The sequence below is a fragment of the Ixodes scapularis genome, unplaced genomic scaffold (assembly GCF_016920785.2).
Source record: "Ixodes scapularis isolate PalLabHiFi unplaced genomic scaffold, ASM1692078v2 PGA_scaffold5__190_contigs__length_132052651, whole genome shotgun sequence".
Classification (NCBI taxonomy): domain Eukaryota; kingdom Metazoa; phylum Arthropoda; class Arachnida; order Ixodida; family Ixodidae; genus Ixodes; species Ixodes scapularis.
In genome coordinates, this window is record NW_024609880.1 from 103388868 (window position 1) to 103416526 (window position 27659).

At 42.6% G+C, this 27659-nt stretch overlaps 1 protein-coding gene across 1 annotated transcript; it reads right to left on the reverse strand.

The window, feature by feature from the left end:
• Nucleotides 1-1984: 1984 nt before the first annotated feature.
• On the reverse strand, nucleotides 1985-26398 carry LOC115316226 (4-coumarate--CoA ligase 1-like). Its single transcript, XM_040213892.1, has 9 exons — nucleotides 26276-26398; nucleotides 24760-24961; nucleotides 24571-24674; nucleotides 19419-19621; nucleotides 16988-17156; nucleotides 13484-13756; nucleotides 5006-5150; nucleotides 3715-3975; nucleotides 1985-2121 (listed from the first exon to the last, which is right to left on the reverse strand). The coding sequence occupies exons 1-9, from the start codon at nucleotides 26396-26398 to the stop codon at nucleotides 1985-1987; spliced, it is 1617 nt and encodes a 538-aa protein (XP_040069826.1).
• Nucleotides 26399-27659: the final 1261 nt, after the last annotated feature.

Sequence of the window (27659 nt, forward strand, 5' to 3'; positions counted from 1 at the left end):
CAAACTTGGCAACACAATTTCCGAGCTCTCCTCCTGCTTCATGCCTGGGGAGTTATTGCTATTGTTTGGCTGAAATACAGTATCTGGAACTTATAGTTGTTGCATTTGTTTCATATTTCAATGGAGCGCTTTTATCACAAAGGTGAGTATTTAGACTTGCTGTTCCCGGTTCTGCCGTAAAAAACTAGACTAGACCGAAAAAATCGGCAGCGACCTTTAACTTTAAAGTCCTATGATGCATGAAATGCACCTTTTAGGGGTGATTGTTTCATGTTTAGAAATCGTTACGGTTGTGAAGATCCATCATTTTTGTCAATTTTGGGGAACTCTAAATTGGTGTGTCACCTGACTAGGGAGGCGGGTAGGGGAAGGGAGGGAGGAAGGAAAAATACACTGTAGATGGGGAATGGAAAGGGGGAATAGGAAGGAGAAAGGAGGGAGAGGGTGTGGGAGGGAACAGAACGGAGGCAGTTGAGGAAGGGGCGAGGACGCTTTAGGAAGTTCAGGAGAGGGATTGGGAGAGGAAAGGAGATATATTTCCCCACTAAATTAGGCAACTGATTTGATGGGGGAGGGTATTGTATGAGAATGGGGAGAGAAAGGGAGGGTGGGAAGGGAGGAGAGAGATATAAGTAATTGGAGGTAGGTGAGGAGGGAGATGTGAAGGGTGTATGAGGGTAAAGGAGGCAGATGGGGAGGACACCATAAGAGGAGAATGGGGAAAAAACAGGATGGGGAAGGGGGAGGAGGGATGGGATGGGGAGAGGGAATTAGTGTGTCACGGAGGCGTATGTTTCCCCGCTAAATTTAGAGAGGAAACTAAATTTCTATATAGGTGACGCGACGTCAGGTCACGTTATATCGAATTCCCCGCTAAATTTAGCGAGGAAACTTAACTTGTGCTTAAGTCACGTGACTTCAATTTTCCCACTATATGTAGCCGGGATACTAAATTGTCGTATAGGTCACATGACTCAAATTCTACCGCTAGTGTTAGGGGGAAACACGACTGGTGTTTAGATCGTAGGAGATGTAAATTTGCCCGCTAAATTTAGCGTGACGTCAATTTTCCCACTAAATTTAGTTCACGTTTCGTTAGGACACGCGACGTCAATTTTTACCCTAAATTTTGTGGAAAATGCAAGCACGGGTGAACGGGCACATTTTGGGAAAGGGGGAGTCCGTTAAAAGGTATTTCATGCTCCAAAAAAGGGTGACGGCTTCAGAAATATAAAGACTATTTAAAAACGAAATCTTTATGGAAAAAAGTCCTACCGCGACTTAAAACTACACCCTAATTTGCAATTAACATGAGGCTATTAAGCTCTTAACAATTAATTAACTAGCCTCTAACGTAAGCAGTTACGGGGTGCTGAATAATATATCGTGGATACTCACGTTCACAAACAGCTCGCGCTTGCGAAACATATATTTTAAAACAAAAAGTAAAAAACAGAGAACTATTTTACTTTTGCGACATTACTTGTCCATGCTTGTATGTTACATTAGTTAAATTAATAGCCAAAAATTAAAATTGTAATGTTTCTTTTCTGCAAAATCTGAAAAGCTTTTTTTTTTTTCTTTTTACTCACCTTGGAATTTTTGTTTGTTCTATTTTGTCAGGAAAGGGAAGGCAAATTTGTCGAGCAGAACTACGTCGCGCCAGTCTTCACGTGATGGCCCGGCCTCCATAAATCTTTTGTGTGCTCTATACCGTTGCCATCTTTACGTCTTAGCTGCCGACCGGATCGTCCCAACACTACACAAAACTTCATCAAAGCCAAACTCTTTTATACTATCATAGATAAAACTTTGTTTTATCATATCTAGTTATAAATTGAAACCGACTCACAAACATCAAAATTATTTTAACTCGTGCAGCTTTTTTTTTATTCTTTTTTTTATTACAAGTGAAATACAGAAACACCTTTTAAGCAGGTTAAATCGTGGTATTCGTGTAACTTGCGGAGTCTGAGAAGCTCAACTATTTTTTCAACTTCTCTATTTCATGGGCCACCTTTGTTTTGAGGTCTTGTCTTAGGATCTTTCCTCTATCGCACTTGGGAAGAGATTTCATAAAGAAAACACCTCCATACAGCTGCTTGAACATTGCGGCTTGACCTTTGAAAAAATATATGAAGACGTAAAATCATCTAACCAATCTCCCCCAAGCTTAACGCTCCATTCATATAACCGTATTTTTGGCTGATAAAAAAGTAGAAAGACCTTTAAGTTCGTGTTCATGATATTCTGAGAATTATAGAAAAAGCATGACACAAACAAGTCACATTTGCTTTATTAGTGCCTTGAGCATTGTATGGAGTAATTTAACTAGTGTTTCTCTTCGTTGTCACTTTAAAATAGAAGTTAATAGAGTTTCAAATAGAAGCCAAATCCAACGGAACATCTGACCTAAAAATGAAGTCTGCGCTGTGTCATTACAAAAGGCAAAGCGCCATGCTTGCGTTGCGTAATGCCCCAGCGCAGCCTTAATTTTAATATCTAAACAGATGTTCCGCCTCATCATTCGCTCAGCAATATCCTAGATCGCAGAAATTAGCTCTTCGAGTGTTTTGCGGGAAAGTAGGCGCGCAGCCATTTCTTAGAGTGGAGATAATAGCCGGCTCTAATATGGTATCCAGAACATCTTGAAGTACAGTCTCAAGCAGAGCTAATTGGTACATGTTATGTATAAGTGTCAGTTAGAACATAAACACGAACACACTATAAGTATATAAAGGAACAAAAACACCGGTGCGTGTGTTTATCACTCTTTATAGTTTGTGAGTTCATGCTTATGTTCTAGCTAACACTTCGGTTTGAATTGACTAGCACAACGTCATTCATAGACTGCGGTGGAAAGAAAAGCCGATTCAACGTAAAACTTCGTTGTGCTGCTGGTGCTAGGGATGACACTGCGCTATTCGAATCGAACCACTATTCGCAGACCCCTAATATATAGTGACTGAACAGGGAAGGGAGTGATTAATAAATTTATTGCATTAATGTTAGGGAAAGGGAAAGAGAGCCGGCGAAAAATTGGGGCCAGGAGCGGCTCACTTTTTCGCCATCTCTCTTTTCATTTCCCTTCCCCTAGCTTTAATGCAATAAATTCAATAACCACTTCCTCGCCTCTTGGTTCACAATAATATTAGAGCAGCACTTCTGAATCTTCCTCACTCCACATATAAGTTCATAATAAAATCCAAACAGTAACTGCTCTCATGTCCAGAAAGTTTCACATATCTTCTTATCAATAGTGACTGCAGAAAACAAACAAATGAAGTACAAATTTACGGGATAAATGTGGCCTGGGTTCGACTACCAGTATTTTCTAGAAGTGTGTTTTTTTTACCTCAAATGTTTTATTCTGGATATGTAGTTAATTTTGTAGGACCCAGTGCCTACTGGAAAGGTGTGGAGAGAAAGAGCGAGGGGAGAGGAAGGGAGGGGAGAGAGAGGAAGATATATGTAATTGGCGGAAGGTCGGGAGAGGAGAGAGAGAGGGGGGATAGAGAGTAAAGGCGGCAAAGGGGGAGGACACCCAAGAGATTTCTAGTTATCATTTTGTATTAATGATTAGAGCTCATAGGCCGCTTTTCCCAAAATTAAATTTGTGCGTGATACTTAAAAGTTAAGCTTTAAAATGTGCAAGTTAGACACGAACATATCAAGTCAAAAATAAAGTTGGAATATGAGGAATATGACATATACCAGCAATGAGTTCCTTCAGTTCTGTCGCCAGACTCTCGAGGTTTGTCTCGAAGCCGTCTTTGACAACGACACAGGCCGTTGGAGCCTCACCATACTTGGAGCTGGGAACACCCACAACTACGGCCTCTGCAACAGCCTCGTGGGTATTCAAAATTTCTTCCAGCTCCGCAGGGGTGACGACATTATCCATGCATTTTATCATCTCTTTCAATCTCTCAGTAACATGAATCCGTCCTTCAGCGTCGTAGTAGCCTAAATCTCCTGAAAATCAAGATGCAATCTTGTCAGTATCTATCCTTCTTTAGTCAGTGACTTCGTGCAAAATAGGCACGCTGGTGGACTTTTTTTTGTTTGTTACGAAGTTTTTGTTTAGTTCTTGGGCATTGCAAATATAAATTTGGGTATTCAATGTTTAACTTGTACTTACATTTTTGTCCAATATTTGGCACTGTTCAATTCGAACTTGATTTGAGGTGAAAATTCACTAATCGTGCGCATCAAATAACTTCTTTAATATAAGAACCTTTTGAAAACCAGTCCTTGTTGATTGGTTTAACACGCCAGGGAGCTTAATGGGATGCCTCATTAGAGAAATAGTCACCTCTCAACCATCACCCGCGTTGTCAAAGCGGCAATTCGCGGCAGATGTTGTATGTTAGCTGTCTCGTAAGGGGCTCGAACAAGAGCCAAGAGCGATAATAACTTGCCTAAATAAAGATTTTTTTTTTTTTGTAGCGAAAGCTCTCTTTGTTGCGCGCAAGAACGTTAGAAAATGTACAATGACTATCGGCCATATGCATAATAACACAGAAACAGGAGAACACTACAATCCATTTCTCAAGAACTGCAGATCAGTGTCTAGAAATGCGCCCTGCACGCTTCCGTGCACACATCTAGAACACAGCGATGACAACCGAAGTAGGATCGTGGTGAATTCTGATGTCACGTAAAACTTCCTATGGTGAATTCTGATGTCACGTAAAACTTCCTAAAGCCCGCAATAATTTTGTCTACATTGTTGGCCGAACACCAAACTGCAGAGTTCTGAGACAGGTCATATGGTTAATCCTTGCCCCATCTCATGTCCGCATGTTATTTCAGTACGCACTTACAGCGTCATATAGAGGTCTCAACGCACACGCTGTAGGATAATGAACGTTAAAAAGTCCATAATAACACTCTGGTTCCACGCCAATTTGGGCGGAATAGAAATGTTTGGGTCAGACCGAGAAAGCCGTGTTCTTGTTAATAAAAAAAACAAAAAAAAACAAAAAAAAAAAGCATGTCGTACCTGTACGCAACCACCCATCGTTGCTCAAGACTTCAGCGGTAGCTTCAGGACGCCCGTAGTAGCCCTTCATGACACCTCGGGCATGAACCGCAATCTCGCCATTGTGATAGGGGCCAAGAGAGTCTCCACTGGTTATGTCCATAACCTGGGTCATCATATTGGGTCATCAATTCCTTTCATCCTTTAAAATAGTATTCGCCGACAGCTTCACTACCGTTTCCGGAAATAGTCAAATATTTGTAACAACCTCTGTTAATGAATTGTCCAATCGGAAGCGTACATCGAGCTAGTTTAATAAAGAAACTATTATCTTAGCATGAAAATTGTAGACAATAGGGGGTGATGCTGATGTAAATCAAGGCAACCCAATGGCAAAGCACTACTTTAGAAGAGAGGAAACGTTAGAATAAATGTTACATTCCGAGAGTAGGTATACGTTCTCGGAGGTCCCGCAAACGTAGTTACTCCCGAGTCGCGCATGATGAGTGTTGCCTCGCCTGTTGATTGTACTTTGTTTCATCTTAAGTCCAGACGCAGCCAACGCTACGATCTAATGCAACCAATCAAGCAGCGTGAAAAGTGCAAGTCACTAGTTCTTTTCATTTCATGATTGGTTTACTGATGATAGAACACGTACAGGAATATTGATGAACGCCATCATTGTGCTCTTTCGACGCTATGGGATGCTATTAGCTCGTATACGACGGCTGCGTATGGGCATGAGGTGAGACGAAGTACAGTCACAGTTCGATGTCGTTTTCTGGCATACTGGTCATGTTTTCGGTGTGTGCTTTGTAATACTCCCACTTAAGTCAACAGAACAACCCATCCAACTTCGGAAATTAGGTCAGTGCCACCATTTTTGAAAACCACAAATGTCTGACTATGCAGAGCCCGAAACGTCATCGGCATTCATTCAGTAAATCTTTATTTAAGGAGCATCAGGTACACATGTTAGCGAACCCGCCTGGTAGTGGGCATCCTTTGTGCGGGATACCCTGGCTGCGGCTGGCTGTTTAGGCCCACGTCACCAGGTCTTGCTGAATCCCAGGTTACGGGCTGGTCAGGCAGGCCATCCATTGATTGTAGGATGGGGTTGCGTTGGGAATGAGGTCCGGGGTTGAGAACAGAAATTACAGGTGGCGGGGTATTGACCGGGGTAGATGGAGTGAAGAAGGGTGCTGTGGGGATATGTGTTGGTCTGCAGTCTTTGAAGGGTTTTGGCTTCATCTCGTGGTAGTCCGGGTATTTTCTTTCGCCGTGACGGTAGTGGGACAGTATGTCGGCATACTTAATGAGTAGGCCGGGCATGGGGGGGTAAGAACCGAAGGTTCTTACCCCCCCTGCCTGGCCTACTCATTCTTGGCTAATATCCCGGTGTCTATGCGCGCGCGTAGCGGCATGTGCCTCCTCATTACATTCGAGGAATTCGTGTCCGGGTACCCAGACGAGTTGTACTTCGGGAAGCCGGGAGATGGTCTTGAGGACGCGAAGCGCTGCTTAGGAGATGCGTCCCCGTAGGTAATTGCGGCAGGCAACCTGGGAGTCTGTGAGCACTTTGATTGTATCGTCGCCTTTAATGGCGGCCAGGGCAATGGCAATTTCCTCGGCGGCTGCTGCAGATGTCGCGCGGACGACGATGGCGGTCATTTGATGCCAGTGCTGCAAACCTCCAAGGTGGTTTCTTGCCAGATTTGCATCTAAAAGGTCCCTAGACTTTTTTAGATTTTCAGAATATGGGTTACTTTGCATCAATTTCATTTCATTTCATTTATTTACTCTCAAGGCCGAAGCATTACAGAGAGGAGTGGTGAAGCAAAAAAAAAAAATACAACATGAACATAAACACAGCAGGGAGATTACAAAAAATGGTTGCAAATGGCGCTTTTGAAACGGTCGCTGTCGGTGATTGAAGCGATGGAGGCGGGGAGGTGGTTCCAGTCTGTGCAGGTTTTGGGAATGAACGAGTGGAAGTGCAAATTGGTGCGGCTGCTTGGGACGCCAACCTTGAACTGATGGTCGCTGCGGGAAGAAATGTACGATGGTGGCAGACAGAGAGAGTCACTGAGTAGAGAATTGAAATGATAAACCTTGTGAAAGAGACAAAGACGAGATAGTTTACGACGCAATGAAAGATCGGGTAAGTTAAGATTAGATTTCATGGAAGTGACACTGGCAGTTCGAAAGTAATTTGAGAAGATGAAACGCGCGGAACGGTTTTGAATGGCTTCTATTTGAAGAATAATGGAGTTAATATAAGAGTCCCAGATTGATGATGCATATTCAAGCTTTGACCTCACTAAAGTTTTATAAAGTATGAGTTTCAAGTTAGTTGGGGCTAAAGAAAAATTACGCCGTAGATAACCAAGTGCGCGATTAGCATTACTAGTGATGTGGTTGACGTGATCTTGCCATAAAAGGTTAGCAGAAATGATAATGCCAAGATATTTGTAGGACGAAACTTGCGTTAGGCGAACACGGTTAAGTAAGTAGTCACATGGTAGGATGCAATTTGAATGACGTGCAATTCTCATTGACTTACATTTAGCAGGGTTAAGTTTCATTAGCCAGGTGTCACACCAAAATGAAATGTTATCGAGGTCAGACTGAAGAGCATGATGATCAGCAGGTTCCAGAATTTTGCGATAAACAACACAGTCGTCAGCAAAATTTTTATAGATGAAGAAATGCAGCTAGGTAAGTCGTTAATATAAATAAGAAAAAGCAAGGGCCCTAGCACTGACCCCTGCGGGACACCGGACGTTACAGGACAGTGAGGGGAGTTATGGTCATTGGCGGTTACATATTGCGTGCGATTAGACAAGAAGCATTCTATCCATTTAAAAATATTAAGGTCCATGTTAAGTTTACTTAATTTATACAGGAGCAGACTATGACAGACACTATCGAATGCTTTAGAAAAGTCGATGAAAATGCAGTCAACAGTGATTAAGTGATCTGCAGCAGAGAATAAGTCGTTAGTAAAGGCGAGTAGTTGAGTTTCACATGAGCAATTTTTTCTGAAGCCGTGTTGATGCATACTAAAAAAGAATTAGTTTCGAGGAAGGACACCATATGACAGTATATGACATGTTCCATGAGTTTGCACGGTATACTGGTTAATGAAATGGGTCTATCATTATTGGGACAATGAGTGTTACCTGATTTGTGCAGAGGAACCACCTTTCCCACCTTCCAGTCGTTCGGAAGCGTACAGGATTCTAATGATTGTGCAAAAATCTTCGACAATATTATAGTTGAATACACTTCGGTGTTCTTCAAAAATTTGGGGTTAATGCCATCTTCACCTGGCGAAGAGGAAAGCTTCATATTTTGAATTAATTTCATTACGCCTGCCCAGTCAATAACTATTGGATCCATCGGAATAAAATCATAAACCGTAACATCGGGAAATATACATGGCGTGCTGTTAACAAACGACGATGAGAATGCAGAGTTTAAAACAACGCAGCAGTTTTCCCTAGGAACGACCGATTCGCTATCCGCAGCAAGTTCAATTGGTTTCCTTTCACTTCCGCTCACAACGTGCCAAAACTTACGCAGATTAGTTTCCAGTAGCGATGGAAGGGTTTGATTAAAAAAAGTATGTTTGGCGAGAGACAGTGCACGTGCGTACTCATCCTCTGCACAATGATAAGCTGCCCATCTCTCTGGGATCATTGATATCTTGGCTCGTCGAAAAAGACGCTTTTTTTTGTTTGATAACCGTTTTAATGTTGGCGTATACCAAGGTGACTGTGTATTTCTAATTTTACGAAGGGGTATATAACGGCTAGTAAGCTCAGTTACTTTCGATTTAAACATACACCAATTATCTTCCAACGATTGCTCAGAAAATTTTTGAAGAAAATCTGATAAAAATATCTCAAGTTCATTATTAATCCCGGTGTAGTCAGCCCTACTATAGTCTCTAAATACCTTTGAAGCTGCACATTTGCGAGGCGAACTGTTTGGAATATTAAAGTGAATGACGGAATGATCGCTTACACCTGGAAAAACTGAAAGTGATTGTACAAGATCCGGATGGGTAGTGAATACAAGGTCAAGGACAGTGGCACTTGTCGGGGTTGTACGGGTTGGACATTTCACGAGCTGAGTCAAGTTAAAATCCGAGCATGTAGTAAGAAAGGAATTGCACTCAAGAGAACCGAAGCTTGCTACGGGAAAAGGTGCGTCCCAGGAAACACCAGGGAAATTATAATCACCAAGAACAAAAATGGGCAATGACGGATACCTTACGTGTAATGTATTCAAAGCATCATATAGATCAGAAGAAAATCCAGAAGGTGAATTAGGGGGGCGATAACAAGCGCAAAAAATTACATCCTTGTAATTCAGACGAATGCGCACAGAAGTCAATTCTAGAGGCGAGGCAAGCGACACACCAAAAGAAACCAACTCGTCGCAAACCGCTATCAAAACGCCACCCCCAGACCGAGTTCCCCTGTCACATCTGTAGAACCGATACTTCTTTTGGCAATTTAAAATCTCACTATTATCTACTTTTGCGGATAGCCAAGTTTCCGTCAAGACCACAACATCAGCAAGACATGTGTCAATTAAAGAAGACAAGGCGTCGCGCTTGTTGATAACGCTCCTGACGTTACAAAGCAAAAAAGAAAAATCACGTACTAAGGAGGCACTGGACATAGTAGGCGAGGGAAGATTACGATCACCACCCCTCGCCGACCGCTAAAGTGATGTGGGTGCACTGGGCGCACCCTCAGACCTTGGTGATTGTTGCACCAAATTACGGGAGGGTCGTGGTCGAGAGAGCTCCGAGATCTGGTCTAGCTCTTGGGCATAAAAATAACACTTATCATTTACATACAACTTGTTATAAGTAAGTTTAAAGGTGGAACTCTGAGTCTTTCCAAATTCGATTAGGTTCCTTCGAGCCAAGCGCGTCGCAGGACAAAAATCTTCGCTAATGCTGATGCAGTTTAACTTTAGCTTGGCTCTGAGCTGCATCACCTGGTCCTTCGATTTAAAAGACGAAAATTTGACAATCAATGGTCTACATTTGTTTGCAAAAAACTGTCCCAATCTATGAGCACGCTCGACGTCAAATGACAGCGTGTTGGCAGTCAACTCAGCTGAACCCCTGTCGAAGCAGAGCGCTAACGCGTTTTTAACCTTTTCTTCCGCCTGTGACCACGTTTCAGACACACTGTCAGGAATTCCGTAGGAAAGTAGATTGTTTCGTCTGGATTGATCCTCCATTTCATTCAGACGTGAATGCAAGGCGGCATTAACATTCCTCTGATCTCTGTTTTCCCGTCGCAGTGCATCCAGTTCACTCTCCATTGTTCCCGCTTTATTCTCAACAGACGTAAGTCTTTCCCCGATATTTGTAATTTTGTCGTCGATTGTTTTTTGGCCCTGTTTTACTTCATCAATGGAACTTTTTAACTCTGTTTGACCCGTCTCAAACCTTTGCGACCGAGAATTCAGTTCGTTCAACAGGTGAAGCATCTGCGTGAACTGGGCCAACTGGTCTGCGCTCATAGGACCAGGATTTGATTCAACGTCGCCACAACAAAGAAGTGACCGAAAAAAAGAAGCGGAAGTCGCAACACAAGACTGCAAGGGGCGTGGGCAGGTCAGCAGCAATAAAAAACGATCGTCCGAACACAAGAATAGCAATTGTCAATTTTAAAACTTACCTGAACAAAATGAATAATGAGATTATCATTATGGAGTAGCTTAAGAATAAATTCCCGTATAGTTGGGCGTCCATTTAAAGGTTAAATTTGTTTGGTTAAAACTTTTTTACATAATTAAAGTTTGTTGCTTTGGCCTTGTGTGGCCCCCCGAAATCACTGTTGTATGCACTGCGAGATTATCTCTGACATCGACAATATACAAAGGAGCCTTGTTCCCGCTGCGCTCGGCCGGCACGAGGAGGAAAATGGGAAGGAACGTGTCTCTAAAGCCCTCTAAAACCCATTATTAAACAATCCCTAGATTTCAACACATTTTCCTTTGCCCCCAAACGACGACGGAAATCCCTAGATTTGGAAAAAAAATCCCTATGGTTGGCAGCACTGTTTGATACCCTGCTGCACTGGTTACACATACAGCATGGGCAGGCTGATGCGGATACGAAGACGTGTCAGTGTATCTTGCACTTGAGCTATCGTCGTATTTCATGCTCAATGTTCATTCTCTAGCGATGCGTCGAGCCTTAATGTGAATCGGATGCAGGTTCTTCGGGATCTCGGCTACTCGAATTAATTCTTTTAGGTGGAGAGGTACTCGTTCTTTGTGTTCTTGCAAGGGGGTGTCGCGTAGCCTAACTTTCTCAAGGTGGCTTGGCCTGGGGCGAGTTAATTTAAACCGTTCTAACTGAAAGATGTGATGTGCCTCATGTATTTCTTCCCAGGTGTTGTGGGCTCCTAGTGGACAAATTTTCAAAATGTATAGACTAATGAATGTAATGCGCAAAAGAATGCGTCAAAAAGAAGTTCGAATGCTTAAAGCATGATCGGAGAGCGCTCATTACGCATTGAAAAACTGTAGGCCATATCTGATCATAAAAACCTTGGTAAACGAAGTGAACCAAAACATCCGCGATCTGCTGCTTTACAGCATCGGATTTTGAAAAACCTGCCCCTGGTGTTCCAAATACCCAAGCCTTGCCCGGGGTGATTGAAGGATGACGATATTTCACCAGCTAGTCGGCGCAGTCTACCAACGGCCTTTAAACAACTGTGATTAGCGAATATAATTTCTAATTTTAGGCGTTAGGAAGTTTTAGGGAACCGTTTTTGCCGATCCGATACGCTATCATGGGCCCTCCGGTACTATTTGTGCAAGCGCTACGGCAAAAGACTCTCCCATGCGCAGTTCGTACCGAACGGCCCATGCTACCGTATCGGATGTTCAGAAACGGTTCCCGAAAACTCCCTATTATCCTCTTACCTCGAACTTCAAAAATAATTATGATATTGTTTTACGCGACCATTTATTCTAAAGTAAACGTAGATTGGACCTTCCAAATACTCAGACTTCGACTCAGATCGAAAGTATTCAGCCCTACTGATGGCGCCAGTATGTCAGTCTGTTCTACAGAGAGCCTAGATATGAGAGAGAGTCCATCGGAAACCACAATGAGTGTTTGCAATTTAATGGCGGATTCCCCCCGTGCCGATCGATCGCAAGTGCGCATGCGCTGCCGTGTCGCGTGGCAAGGAGGAGAGCAGGCGGAAAAACAGAGACGCACGCAGACTATCAACGGTTTCGTCCTCTTTCTCGCTGATGGTATTGCAAAATACTTCACAAAAACCACTTGATCCAGGTCGAGCATTTGGAAACTCTGTGATCTCTCGTTCGGGCGATTGTAAACAACCATGACACATTCGATCACCCTCCAGCGCCAATGCGTGAACCACCCTTTACACACCCCTTCGTGATCATCACGTTCAGGTGACGCCATGTTAAATTTTAATACTTAAATTGTATCATTAAGACCACCTATTTCTACTCTAAAGTTTACTGGAAAGTTTAGTCGTTTAGTGCTCTCTGAATCTTTTACGTGATCGTGTTCTATATTAAATGTAAAGTGTTCTAAATTACCTTCAAAAGAGTTTTAAGCAACATATTGTTTTTCGTACATGCACGCATGAAGTGCGAGGCGCATTTAAAACATTGGGCTTACCGATGTTCCAATGTTACATCAAACGTCTGTGAGCACCTAAACACATTAAATTCAGTATTTCCTGATTACCACGTGTATAAGCTCATGAGAACTTCAAGTTTGGTTGTCGATTTCTATAGATATTAGTAATCATACGCGACGTTCGATCAAAGAATTACGACACTGATTTTAGTAGCGTAAAAAAAGAGGGCACCACAGTAACGCGCGCACAACATTCGAAGCCCTTTGTGTCTCATGCTGAAGGGTGTCGTAATGTGATTGTTTGGAGCTGCGCTACACGAGCTCTTGCGACGACGTGCACGGGCGCGATGGCGATATCTCTATAGGCTGCAAACCAGAGCGTGAGCAAAGATTAATTTTGCATCAAACTCGTCAAAGTTAAAACCGAAACATTTGATTTGAATCTGCACGACTTTCACGCAGAATTGATGTTCTCTCTCGCTCTGGTTTGAAGTCTATGGTGAAATCGTATTACGTCCTGGCGCGTTGTCGCGAAATGCTCGTGCAGCGCAGCTCCAAATGTTCGCAAAATGAGACCCTTTGGCACAATGAGACACAAAGATAGATCCCTGCCTTTGAGTGCTGCGCGCGCATTACTTTCTTTTTTTTAAGGCTATAAAATGAGTCTCGGAACTTTTTATCGGATCTGTTATCCATTTAATATTTCGTTCCTGCTTGTAAATCATTTGCTCGCTGATCTTTGTCAATAAGTAATAAACGGTAAATACACAGCTATGGCAGATTTTAAACCAGACAAAAAGAAAACGTGTGAAATATCCGATAAGTTTCAGGCATACCTTGATTTTTACACCGGCAAGAGGAACTCCACTGTTGTCGAAGGTAATTTGTCCAACAGGTGAGGTGCACACTAGGCCAAACGTTTCAGTCATGCCGTAGCCAATGAGAAGTGTTTCGACGTCGAAGATTTCACAAATCTCCCGAGCAAGCGAAGTCGGGATCACTGAACCACCCATGAAAATTTTTTTTACACGAGGCACACTATCGTTGTTTCTTCGGACTTCATTGACAATACACTGCATTTGGCCCGCAATGCCAATAAAGGCAGATACCTGGGAGATAAAAAAAAATTAACGCCATATTTAAAGTGCCCTTCAGTTACTGCGTGTAGAAGGAATACAACTTCCTGGTCCCGAAAGTACTATTGTATTATCAGGAAGCCCTGGCAGTAAATATTTTATCTTAATAATTCTAAACTGATATACCACTACGTTAATCTGCAGTGGCTTAACAGGTGGATTAGAGTATATTTTATGGGTTGTAAGTTGGACGGACAAAGATTACTCACATATGAAAATTTGGAACGTAAACAATTGAAGTAACCATTGAATTAGTTTCCCGCAGCGCCTTTACACGAATGTCATTGGCCCCAACAGATATGAGGCAAGCAAGGTTCAACCCTAGAAACGGGCTCTCCCTTTGAAATCCTGTAACTTACGACTAAATGAAATGAGAGACGAAGGTTGCTGTCTCTCGCTTATCTTTTTTTAATAATTTTTATTTGGCTAGGTATTAGGAAGGATTGCAGTTTTAACAGGTGGTAACCCGGATAAAAATATTTTACCACCTAATCCCTAAAGGGGCACTGAAGTCATTTTTGAAAAAGGCCGTTTTTGATCTGACAATGCTTAAAATGTGTAAGTTCCCACATATACCAAGTCCTTTATTACAAAACCGTCTATTCATCTTAGGGCAATAGAAAAACATGTGACTATTTCCTCGCACGGACTACATTGTGTGGACCAATGAAAGCCCTACAACACGCGCAGATTTCGAATGATTTTATTATAACTTGTTTCGAAGAGAGTCTGATAGATATACATTCGGATAAGACTTCACTTTTTCTCTGCGGGCGAAGCCATCGCTTGCAAATCGCCGACAAGCGCCCTTCGTCGACCACCTTACTCGGACGAAAATTCTTCCCAAAAAGGGCGTGTCACGATCTTTAAGCACGCTTTTATCGAGGAAATAAGCTACGCACGATTGTGATTTTGGGTTTGTTGGGATGCTTAGACCGTCTAGATTGAGTTTTCACCACAAAAGGACGATCTCAGAATCGACTTCAGTGCCCCTTTAACAGTCGGATTGCTTATTCAGTTTCTTTTGTTCATGATAACGTTTTTTTTCGAAGCCTAAGGTGTAAAAACGAGTTCATAAAAACAAATCAAGAGTTATTACTTGTTTTTAGCGCTGTAGTAGATGCAAGCTCACGAGCAGGAATAAGAAAACAATATGATTTTGTTTAAATTTCTGGTCATATAAATTTTTTTTTATTTCAAATAGATTCAATAATTAAAGCAAGATGTATGCTATTATAACTATCACCTACAAAAGAGTGGTTTTGTAGTACACCGATGCGTCTCTGAAAAATAATGATATAAATATGTATTTCTTGAACCTTCATTGCTATTTATAAAACATGAGTGTCCATGAAAATTGGGAAACGGTCGACAAACGATAAATAGAAAAAAAAAATTGAAGATTAGTTTAGTGTAACGTTTTCCTCTTTGTAAACTGAAATCAACCATAATTAAGTCGATGCGAGCGTGTGGGCGGATTATATTCGTTAAAATAAACAACTTAGCTAAAGACTAAAAAAAAATTTTATAATTACTAATATTAATAATCTTTAGATTGAACCTAAACACAAAGCAAACGTCAACAAAAATATAAGATGGCGAGAGAGAGAAATAAAAGGACAACGATAATTTTTACGATCGCCCATTCAAGCCTCTATTTAGAAAAAATACACTTTTTGGATTTATAAAAGTGTACATCGGTAACTGTCACTCACTTTTTTTTTTCTTTTTCGGAGAACACTTCAGGTAAGTTCATTGAGTAGCGCGCGTTAGTGTTTCAGAATACGAAATTGTTGTGGACAATGATTATATTCGCATTAAACTGGGCATTCCGCGAGTTTGACGGGGGTACCAATGTTTTCAAATATAAGGGTGACTTCGATATTAACTTGAAATATACGGCGTTCTTCGGCTTTTCTGTTTTTAACAATTCTCAGAAAATGGAAGCTTGAGCATCACCAGTATTAAATTTAGGAAGAGCTCATCATCATCGTAGCTACGATTATATCAACGCAGCATTAAAAGCAGGCTTCAGGTATCTCTAAAAAAAAAAAAAAAAAAAAGCCGTAGTGAACTAAATAAAAAAAGGTTGCCTGACATCAGTTGTTTTAGTTTAAGGTGTTTCAAGTAATATACAAATCAGGCCTCAGCTCAACTGGACAACCTAGCGTAACACTGTACTCCACAATCCAACGGACACTTAGAAAAGCACTAAATCAGAACTAACCAATAACAATACTAATATAGGGCGGTCACTCTTCTTCACTGCATGGAAAGTACGATTAAGTTTGCATGTTAGCTCTTAAAATTCAGTAATCTTGTTGGGAATATCCTTTAGATCAGGACATCACATTTACATTGACTACCAGTACGTTTTTATTCTATTATTTATGGTCTTTGGGCATCTTTATTCATTTCCCTCGTGCGTCTACATGTGGCTGACGGTTGTGTCATTCTGTCACGACATGATTGCCAAGGTCAGTCACTTTTATAATCGTGTTCGCTCTCGGTGGGGCACTTGCAAGCATTTTATTATGGCTACATGCTGTCAACTTAAGCTGTCATATCTATAATGAATTTTGTAGTGACTTATAAGGGCTTTTTTAAGATTCTTTTCCTACCCATTTCTCTTTCGCATTAGGGTCTGTATTTCGTGGTTTTAATTGTATTTTTGCAGACTCATTTTATACTTTTATTTAGGTTTTACAATGTACGTAGTCTCGTGTATTTTGGTTTTGATGTGCATTATTTTGGAGATTTGTTTTATACAGTGTGATATTGAGTGAGGGTATATACTGCACAAATAAATAATGAAGATCAAGTGAACCGGGAGATTGGTTCTACCTTAAATATGTTCTTATGAATTCGTTCGCGTATTTCGACACCCATTCAATGTCAAAAACAACACAGCTCTAACCTGAAAAAAAAAAAAGTCACGAAAACGAGAAAACACGGATGATACTACCCTAACGGACAGTTTTCTGTATTTACTTTCGTAAAAAAGAAAATGAACAGCGTCACTATATTAGTGCCTTGAGAAAACAATTAAAAATTAACATTTATTTTACAGCAAAGTGGGTTTGTGTTAAAATTTAACATCAAATAGATACACGGTTTGCTCCTTCATGGTAAAGTTAAGGGGCTTGACACAGATATTTTTATTCTTAGGAAGTACCTCTATTCTTTTCACACGAAATTTCTCACCTCATGGGTCTTGAGAGCCTGCAGGAAAGCTTTGTACGGAATCAAAGGATCGGTTAAGACTATTTTTGCTCCTGAAAACATCCAAAACATGGCTACCGCAAAACCCGCCCCGTGGGTAAAGGGATTCCAGCAAAGGATGACATCCTCTTCAGTGCAAAGTCTAGCAGACCTGAAATTCAGAAAAAGCGGTGCATATGAACTCAAAAATGATAAATACAGCCTCCCAAAGCCTCAAGGAAAGATTATTTTGCCCACTGGAAGTCCTTTTTAAACTTTTTGTATAAGATAGTATATTGTTAATGTAAAGTAATAATGTAATATAGTTGAATATACTTGTATAACCTATAATTCAGTAATCAAGTCTGCAGCAGAGAGAACGAGACAGGACAGGACAACACAATATGATAGATCACACAAACAAATTACGCACGAGGGGCCAGCACGTAAAATCTGGGTGTTTTCGTGTGCATCAATACCCCATCGTGCTCTTCACCTTCTTTACAATACAGAGTTTTCTTTAGAATAAATATGCTCATAAAGCCTGCGAAAATCAAACAAACAAACTAACGAACAAACAACAAATAAAGATACAGCACACACGTTTGTTCTACATGTTTTCACTCTCAGGGGAAAGGGTACCACCTTACACCCTTTGTCCCATATAATACACCCCAAAACTTCTATTGGACGTACAGTCGGGGACAAAAGTCCCCAGGACGCGCGAGCTGCAAGTGAAAGGCATTGCTCTGGCCATCTGCCGGCGGGTCGCCTGGCTTCGAGATCACGCAAAAGCGCAAGCGCGTCCTACTGTGCCTGCAAACATGTCTGTTTTCCCGCTCTTCTGCGGCGAGGGGCGTAACTCAGAATCGGGCGCGTGGTACTGACTCGGAGATAGCGCTTACTGGCACTTCACCTATAAAGCAAGAACTCACGGCAGCTCAACTGAGCGATAAACTCAACCGGTTATAAAGCAAGGTGCGCTGACACGGCGAAATGCGGCACAATGCCACAGGCGATATCTCCAGTTGCAGAATGTGTAGCAGACTCTCGTCAACCGCAAGCGCTTTCTCCGAGGCGGTACCACGCGCCCGATTCCGAGTTAGGCGCCCCGCCGCACAAGAGCGGGAAAACACAGATGCTTGCATGCACAGTAGGACCCGCATGCGCTTTTGCGCGATCTCGAAACCAGGCGACCCACCGGCATGCAGATGGCAGAGCAATGCGTTTCAGTCGCAACTCGCGTGTCCTGGGGACTTTTGACACCGACTGTACATCGCCCTATGGTCGAACAGACGGCCCCATATTTCACCAGGGGCTCGATACACTCTAAAAAAAAAGGGTATCACCTTACACCCTTTTGTCCCATATAATACACCCCAAAACTTCATTTCGACGTACCGCGCCCTAGATTCGAACAGATGGCCCCGAATTTTACGAGGGGCTTGATAACGGTGCGATATAACTTATTAAATTGTTAAAGTATGTATCAAAGACCTAAGAAAGAAAACACGAAGTTTTTGCAGTAGGGCCAAGAAAACTTCGATAATCTTTTTTGTAGTCAATAATATGTACATTAGCTATCTTAATAAGTTGTACCACGCGGCTATCAAGCCCCTCATAAAATTTGGGGCCGTCTGTTTGATTATAGGACGCTGTACGTCGAATTGAAGTTTTGGGGTGTATTATATGGGACAAAGGGTGTAATAATACACCCTTTTTTCTGAGAGTGTAGCCGTGTGGTACAGCTTAGTAAAATAACTGATGTACGTGTTACTGACTAAAAAAAAAATAATCGGGGTTTTTTTTTGGCCGTACTGCGAAAGCTCAGCGTTTTCTTTATGCGGTTTTTGACACGTACTTCAGCTATTTAAAAAATTAAATTGCACCGTTATCAAGCCCGTCGTAAAATTTGGGGCCGTCTGTTCGACTATAGGGCGCTGTACGTCTAACTGAAGTTTTGGGGTGTATTATATGGGACAAAAGACTGTTAGTCTTTAGGTGTGATGTGCTTAAGAATACTTGAGTGCCTTCGCGCAATGTGATTGATTTCGTAAGATAATGCTTAAAGATACGGCTTCCCCCACGGCCTCACAGCGTTATGAAATGTTTTAAGATGGTGAAATTTACTTGCTATATAATTCACTTTCACATCAGACAAGTGATTAATTTCAATATACCACTGGGCATGTGAATAAAATAAGTTGGCGCTCGATCAGACCGAAATAGTTGTTTTTAACTTAACGCTGCTTTAAGCAAAATATACAATATACTCCTGCGTTTTTCTTACTAGACTTGAAAATCTATATATTCTGAATGTGCCTGCTTCCGTACATAAGTAGAGAAACAAACAAAAAGGCTGTCGGGGTGACATAATATACTTTGTGTCTTCTAAGAACTGGTTAGCTTTCAACAGTGTGATCAGCCCTCATACCTCAACGTGTGAAACGCGGCACAGTACGCCTTGTGCGATATTTCCACGCCCTTCGGAAGACCCGTTGACCCTGACGTATATAGGATTGCCACAACGTGTTCTTCGTTGTCAGTTGGTACGTGGGGCGTGAATGAGGCATCTGAAAGTTCTTGAAACTGCAGAACATTGATGAATCCGGGCGCGCTTCCTATACAAAACAATGCCTGCGAATCAAAGAAAAAGTTATCTATTAGTCGTTGTGCTTGTTGCATGGTGAAGCAAAATAATAGATACATTTGGCCGATTGCAATAGAGATGTAAAGCTTTTCAAATAGCGATAGTCACTCGCTCAGGGGATAAACAAACGCGGTTGAAATATTCTTTTTTTTTAGGAAAAGTACATGAGCCGTACTAAAGTGCTTTTTTAAATGATTTTACGACTGTAACTAGTAGCATGTCAAATAAGCACCACTTCGAATTATCAAAGTCCGACCACTAGCATTTGTACGTCATCACAATAATTAGGTGATGCGCAAAGAAAGGGTCACGAGCGCTGCGTCGTGAGCTGAAGGGCTTCGTGTTCATCCAATTCGTCGGAGGATGCTCGCCTTTGGAACAAGGCGCAATTTGTGAGTTGACACCATTCGGGTACACTCTCAGAGAAAAAGGTGTAGTATTACACCCCATGTCCCATATAATACACCCCAAAACTTCAATTCGACGTACAGCGCCCCGTAATCGAACAGGCGTCCCGAAAGTTTACGAGGGGCTTGATAGCCGTGTAGTACAACTTATTAAGATAGCTGATGTACGTATTATTGACTACAAAAAAGATTATCGGAGTTTTCTTGGCCGTACTGCAAAAGCTTTGTGTTTTCTTTCTTTGGTCTTTGATATGTACTTTAGCTATTTAATAAGTTATATCGCACCGTTATCAAGCCCCTGGTAAAATTTCGTGCCGTCTGTTCGACTATAGGGCGCTGTACGTCGAAATGAAGTTTTGGGGTGTATTATATGGGACGAAAGGGTGTATGGTGATACCCTTTTTTTTAGAGTGTATGATGACGTTACAAGGTGGTAGACGAGGCTGTTCGCATGCTTTAATTTTGGTGGAATAGGTCTCGTGCAGGCAGTAGGAGTCCACTCCTACCTTGAGCACAATTAGCAAAATTACGCCTCTTTGATAGGAAATAGCATACATTAACACTAATCATATGACCAGCACTGTGAAGTAAAAGAAAAGGAGCTATAATTTATTTGACTGGTGGGAACGCAGCGAGAAAACTTTGTTTTCTTGTGCGACGAAAGAAACACCTTGAATCTAATATTTTACTCTAGGGATTAGGATGTTTAAAAAGATGTGCCGAAATCACTGCTGCCACTGAGCTAATTCTCAAAGAAATTCGCCAGCATTTTGCGTACTGTTATATGTAGGGTTCTGCGTTTTCGGTTTCTATTTTTTCAAAATTCGGCGTACTTTTTTCGGTGTTTATTTTAAAATTCAATTTTCGGTGTTTTTCGGCGTATATTTATGTCCACAAAAGTTTATCGGCTTTTTTCGGTGAATATAAAATAAACACCAACGGACACCGGATCGGATGATCCTTGTAGCTCTGATACTTGTGATCACTCAAAGAATAACGGCATAGGTACATTGAAAAAGAAATGAGCACTTTATTTGGTAAATGTGTGCAGCTCTAGAAGAAACAAGGAAAAACCTGAGAAGCACGAAGAAGTCAGATATGAAGCCTATGCCCGAAAAACATAGAACTTCACCTTCTGTACTTCGGGATTGCGGTATCTTATAATGGTACACCCAGATGTACATTCCCAGGTTCTCCTCGTTGATCCGCACTCTTTCTTTCCTGTTGCTATATGGCCCTGAGCTTCGAGAATGCGCTCTCAACACTAATACTGGACACTGGCAGGCTGAGGAGAGGAAGCGCTGCCTGAGCCAAAATCGGCCAATCAACCAATTGTGACCACCCAAAAGAGACACGGTGCGACTTTGTGAAGCTCAACACAGCATGCAGAGCTTGCATAAAATCAGTCTTCCTTAAAACGAGTTTGAAAACATGCTCGTACATGGCAAAGTTATGAAGCATTTCAGACTTCAAGTTCCGATCGATGGTGCGCACATTAAACCAAAACGTCGTGATGGCAACCGTGCCAAACGTGGACACGTTTCAATAGACACTGTTGTTCTACGTTTTCGCCACGGCTCTGCGGTACGACTGGAAGGTCAAAGTGACCTTTTACGGTTAAAACAGAATTTTAGAAAATTTATTCGACATACTTTTATCGGTTTTAATAAAAAATTCCGAACCTAAAAACTGACCTTTTTCGGTTAAAGCCGAATTTCCGAAAATGGTTTCGGCGTACTTTTATCGGTTTTTATCAGTTTAAACCGAAAAGTCCGAACCCTAGAACTTATATGTAACATAGCATGGTGAATGCAACCTACGTGCACATTTCTACGGCCGTGAAGATTCCCGAAACCCCTCTTGTGCTTCGTGCGAGCAGATCATTTCACTTAGCGTGTGCACGAAGGACGTGCTCCTGATGCGTGTAAAGCGACAGAGCCCTTTGGTTGCGCGTATTTACTCACCACACACTTCCGTTTAATCCTGCGGCGGATAGATCATGCACATGAGCGAGCTATTCAACGTGAAGTACCCGACGTATATACTGCCGTTTGAATGTTATTTACCAGTCAGTCTCCGCGCGTGAACGTTGGAGGCCCAAGTACGCGTACATTGCGCGTGCATACGGTCACAGTACGCGCTCATTCGGTTCACGTACTGTTGTTTTCGGAGGGCCAATCGTTGCTCCCGAAAGCCAGCAGTTTCGTGCAACATGGCGCCGACGGTCCTCCCGAACCTTACGTTGCCGCGCCCGTTGTGCATACAGGGGCCAAGACATCGTGCATTACGGCCCGCTGACGTGGTAAGTGGACAACGCGTCCACAACGGTACGGCAGGCCTGGCAGGTCGAAGAACGGAACCGCAGCCCATGTGCGTCCCTTATTGCGTCCCAGGCTCTTAAATTGCGTTGCGTGTATGTTTAGACAGCCTTGATGTTGGTACGCCTGCACGGGTGACCCGTCTCTTAGCTGTAGATGAGATATTTAGCCAGTGCACAGCCGCTAACCTAGCGTCTTTAACGTGCACCACGCTGTACTGGTTACACGAACGCGTACCGGTACGAAACTCATCCAGATCGAAACGGGCAGGGGGTGGGGATCGAACCCAAGAGCTTCTGCAGCGCACGCTTTCGCTCCAAGCTGCGAGCTGAAGTGCGTTATCCCACTTGGCCACCCACCGATTCTGAAGGATTGGCGGGACTTTGAAAGTTGAGCCGATTGTGAAAAGTCGAGACTTTAATAGCATCACATGCTTTGCCGAAAGTTACTGTCAATTTGCATGGGTATCTCAGATTTGCTAGAGTGCTTTATTTGATTTTAGACTATTTTCATTTAATAACTTGTTAATTAAAAGTACTGCGATTGACACCAGTGATCATATTTTGTGCACTTTTGGTTGCAATACCATTTCGCGCGTTGAAAATTAGATCCTAAGCAACAAATCATAAAAAACTACGTATTAAAATGTCTTAATTGTATTATTTTTATAAATACGATATGCGGCAATATATGGGCAGGTCTCAATTTGTTTTCTTTCTGACGTATAAAAAAGTGTGACGTCGTTGTCAAGATAGACGAACAGTCAAATGCTGGATGTAAAATAAAGAACATTATTATACATCACGCGTTGCTTTAGAATACGCAAACAATTCTGAACTCTGCCTGGGATTCCACCTTTGGTTTTGATGCATAGGCAATAACTGTCTCGTGAAGCGAACCGGCGTTATCAGCTTCTGAAGCCTGTGGGGTGCGGCAGAGAGTTCCGAACATAGGGGGGCGGTTTCCGTTGCCGCCTTGAAATGGGACGGACTAGCCTGCAGCTACAAACATTGACTGTCCAGGTTGTTTTCAGCCAGAGTGATGGTAACGAACCCTTCCTGAGCCCACGGAACGAGTCGCCTGATCGATCACCTGCGGCGGGCAGCGGACGTCGAACACCACATGTGGCACCCAGCGTGGATCGCGTCGCTCGTCGTCGGTGGCGTTCTCAGCCGGACGGGTCGTTCTGCTTTTTCTAGTTTACATTTTTTCGCCTTTTCGCAGTGTTTTTCCAAAAGTTCTGTTCTTTTTGTCTTTTGCATTTGTGCCGAGATTGTGTCTAGTTACTTTCCCGTTTTATCGCGTAGCGTGCATCTCTTTGTTTTTTTCGGAGGACATTTCGTGATAGCCCGGTTAGGCTCGCGGCCTGTTTAGCGGTTAGTGCGTAAGTGACGCTGCGGGTGTTTGTTCGGCGTCCTTTCGTACTATCGCGTCTTGTCGTGTTTTTTTTTTTTTTTTTTTGTTTGCGCGTTTCTATTTTTTCTTTTCCCGTGCGGTTTGTCTTTCTCTGTTTTCATTCTGCCCCGGAAGGCGCTCCCGCACCCGCCCAAGCATGGAGACTCCAACTACAAGTATAGCTCGGGCCATCGACGGCGGAGGTCCTACATGTGTTCGATCGACGGGGTGCTCACGCGGCCCAGTTACAAGCTGGACCGCAAGCTGGGAGACTGCAAGGCCCGCTTTCGTAAAGATCGTCACCTAACCAACACCGGCGCTCTGTTTTTTTTTGTTTTTTTTTCAGCCAGTCTCAGCTGAGACGCTGCTCTAGCAAGCCGGCCCAGAGCAAACTGTCACCGAGATGTCGAGATTCAATGCTTCTATTTCACGCTTTAAATGTTGTTTCCAATACCCGACGTCACGGTCTGCTGGTTGGTCGATGCTGTGTCGCACATTTAGTTTACGCTCTAACCGCGGGAGGAGCATTTGGCGCTGGCGGCGGCCTTTGCTCCGCCCATTGGCCGAACTCTCCCAATATACGGCTCTGGGGCATAAACACCACTTCCGCCATCGGTCAGTGCTTACAGAAAGTGTTTCCTCGCCAGTTTCCGCGCCAGTGCGGCTGGAGTCACCATCCCGTGGCAACGTTGAGAACTTTGGTTAATCCAAACTAGTCAGACATCAACGCATGCGACAAAGCACTAATGCTAACGCATTAAAAGCATTCAGGGCGCTGCCAACGCTCAATGCGATAAATATATAATAATCTCGCACCTTAATGATTGATGGCATTACCACCTTGGCAGCATTCGATGCGCTTTCTTGGTCAGTTAGTAGGAAAGAGCACTGGCTGTCTTCAATCGTGTACGCCAGTTCCCCTACAAGAACGACATCATAATAAGTTATCTTTATTTTATTAAAAATGCTGTAATCAAATCCGATGAAGGCGTTGAGAGAACTCACTTGCAAGGTAGGTTGTCTTTGCCATGACGAGCGTACCGCCCGCGAACACAACCCCAAAGGCTGCCGCTACTGCTTCAACTGCGTTACCAATATACGCACACACCCTGGAGCCCCGTTTTACACCGTGTTCTTGGTAACCTACAGCGTATTTGCGTATCTTTTCCAACAGATGATTGGCGGTTAAGCTTTGATGGATGTCACCCTAGAAGAAAAAGAAGGTAAACTGTTTCGAAAAATAGAAGGCTTTTGACCGGTTTCTTGGTGCTGAAGGAAAGCACTTCTAACACCTTCGGCTCCTCCCTTTTTCCAGTAATTTTACATTAAAAAAATCTGCACGTCGAGGAACACATTTATGCAAACTGAGAGCTACGAGGATATGCTGGCGTAAAGGAACTTTTGTTCCTTTTTGGTAACTTTGAACCTATATATTATTTATCATGCTGATTCGCTCGATTTCCAGGGGAGCGACTGCAAATGATTTAGTGAAATGTATTTGTGAAAATTTATTTGGATATCAGAAGTCGACGCAAGCCCAGATCTCCAGAGCAACTACGGAGCAAGCTGCTGATTAAAAGCCAGAAAATGTGCTCATAGTTTCAGAGTGGCCGAGCTACGCTCCGCTACATCTGAGAATAGACTCCCTCCGAAATTCGCGTCCCGATTACTCAAAGGTCAGAACGACTGCACAATGGAGGAACAACTGACATCGTGGAACATGTAAGTCATCCCGTAAGATAGCGAACGTCGGAGCACGACTAATTCTTTGAGCCGACAAGCCATTAAAACAGCGTCGAAAGTGCAAGGTCACTGCGCTCATCACTGTTTTTCTGTGGATGTGTTTTGTCTTCTACTCTAAACGAATGCATAAAGTCTGCCGTGACGTTGTGGTTTTAGTTCGCCATTGTGCAGGGATTCCACAGCTCCCGATAGACGGCAGTGTTTCGAAAGGGGTCGAGAAACTGAGCGCTGGCCGGTGCGAGGTGTATTTTTACAATTAGCAAAACACCGATATCTTAGTCTTCTCAAAAACCCCATAGTAATCAATGATTATTATTTTTCTAGGTCTCCTGAACCCAAATTTATTGTTTTTTTATTGAAACTTAAATATTTATTTTATACAGTATCAGGCTACTTTTGATAACCTTATTAGTACCACTAAATTAATGCCGCAGAATGTCACCGGGATTTCAGAAACAAATTAATAGACGAAGATTTACGCTTCTAGACCTGCGCGGCATGAGGTACTGGTAAAACAGGGATGTGCTCTCCTTAATGCCACGTAGGCAGAAGCTCCAAACCGTTCGCCTTAGCTCGGTGGTATTTGTCGCAATGCGATGCCGTAGGTACATTTTGGAAATCCGCTCACCGCAAAATAATTAAAAACGTAATAAAAAGCAGCTTAAATTCAGCAGCCTCGCATCCCCATAACAAGAGCGCAGGATATTCGATCCTCTCATCTGCAATATTATACGCTTTCTAATTACGCCGAAGTGAATATAAATAAAATCATACTTACAATAAGTATCTTGGACGATAATTTCTTCAATCGCTCTTCTATAAGTTGGGAAGCGTAGCTATTTCCCACGTCGAAGTCCGCGAGAGTTGAGTGTATCACTCCGTTCACAATCCTGGCGGCCATTTTCGGGCGTTTTTTTTTTTCTAACGGTGTAAAAAGTACACATTAATACGCACTCCTTTCAAATAATAAAGCTTTTTCTTTTAAAGCGTAACGTGGTTCATGAAGGCACGGTGAAGTTAATTTACAAGAGCTCTCTTTACAGTTTTACCTTCGCGAAAGAAAGCCACCACTAAGACAGATATGGGCATTTCTGGTTTTTAAGTTACAGGAATTCATCGGAACAAAAGATATAAAAAATAAAACTGTGCTAGTTCAAAAAAAAAAAAAAAAAAAATCTGTGCTTTTTTTTCCTAAGAGTTAAACACATTTTACCGGCATTTACGAGAGAGCTCAACACACCGTACTACTCCACTCTGGTTTGAAGCCTCTTTTACGCCAGTGTCAAACTCACCACTCACTAGTACACTCTACAACATTCGCGCCCGTCCTAAATGGCGTGCGGGCACAACTGTCTGACGCGCACATCTACACACTACTCGTTTGTGCGAGCTACGTACCTGTCGTACGTTACGTCACCACCAACTGTTGTTAAAATACTTGCAACAGCAAAACGAATTCCGGGGGTGCTTGATCTCTTTCGATAAGCATTTGACGTGGTCTAATTTTCATGCTCGCTATTCGTGACTGCAGCGGCTTATAGGGGACGTCACCGTTAAACAAACACGGCGGCTGGGAACAGGTCGTGGTGCTCGGCCGGGCCGCCTGAATGGGTGGCGCATTCAATTTAATTGATATTCTTTCGTTTAATGCCCTTTTTTACAGGCATTTGAACTGCGACGGTTAAGTGTAGCCGGTGAACATAAACTTGCAGCGCATAGTTTTGTTTTCCCGGTGCTTTGGTCTTTTCCTGTCAAAGTTTTGTTTCGGAAATTTCGTTCAAAATCGAAAGTATAGGCTCCGGGAAGACGGTAATAGACTTACTATTTTTGATCAGCTAAGGAAAGGGGCGAGGACTACAGAATTGTTCTACCGAGAGTAAGTTTCAGCTGACTCTCATGCCTCGACCATGCGACTTATCTGTCCGCGAAATCGAGCTTTTGTGCATAGTCCGTGTTTAAGAAAGAGCTCCAGTCGTCTGCTTGGTCAACAACACCGGCTGCAGGAATATTGCGAAAATTAAACAAGCGCTTCTTGAGCCAAGGAGCATGTTAAACCGCTGGCGCCACACTAAGCCACTGATACTCGTATTTCAATACAGGTTTTGGTAGCAATCGAGAAGTCATTTCGACAAATATGCGGGTTATGTACTATGTTGCGTACT

What these genes read in the sequence shown, in the direction of transcription:
- LOC115316226 (XM_040213892.1), bottom strand. Translation starts at nt 26,398, where the DNA reads ATGGCCGCCAGGATTGTGAACGGAGTGATACACTCAACTCTCGCGGAC. An exon ending in AGGCTCTCAAGACCCATGAG is followed by an intron (nt 13,757 to 16,987) that starts GTGAGAAATTTC and finishes TTTATCTCCCAG; the next exon opens with GTATCTGCCTTTATTGGCAT. An exon ending in TTGCCGGTGTAAAAATCAAG is followed by an intron (nt 5,151 to 13,483) that starts GTATGCCTGAAA and finishes ATGATGACCCAG; the next exon opens with GTTATGGACATAACCAGTGG.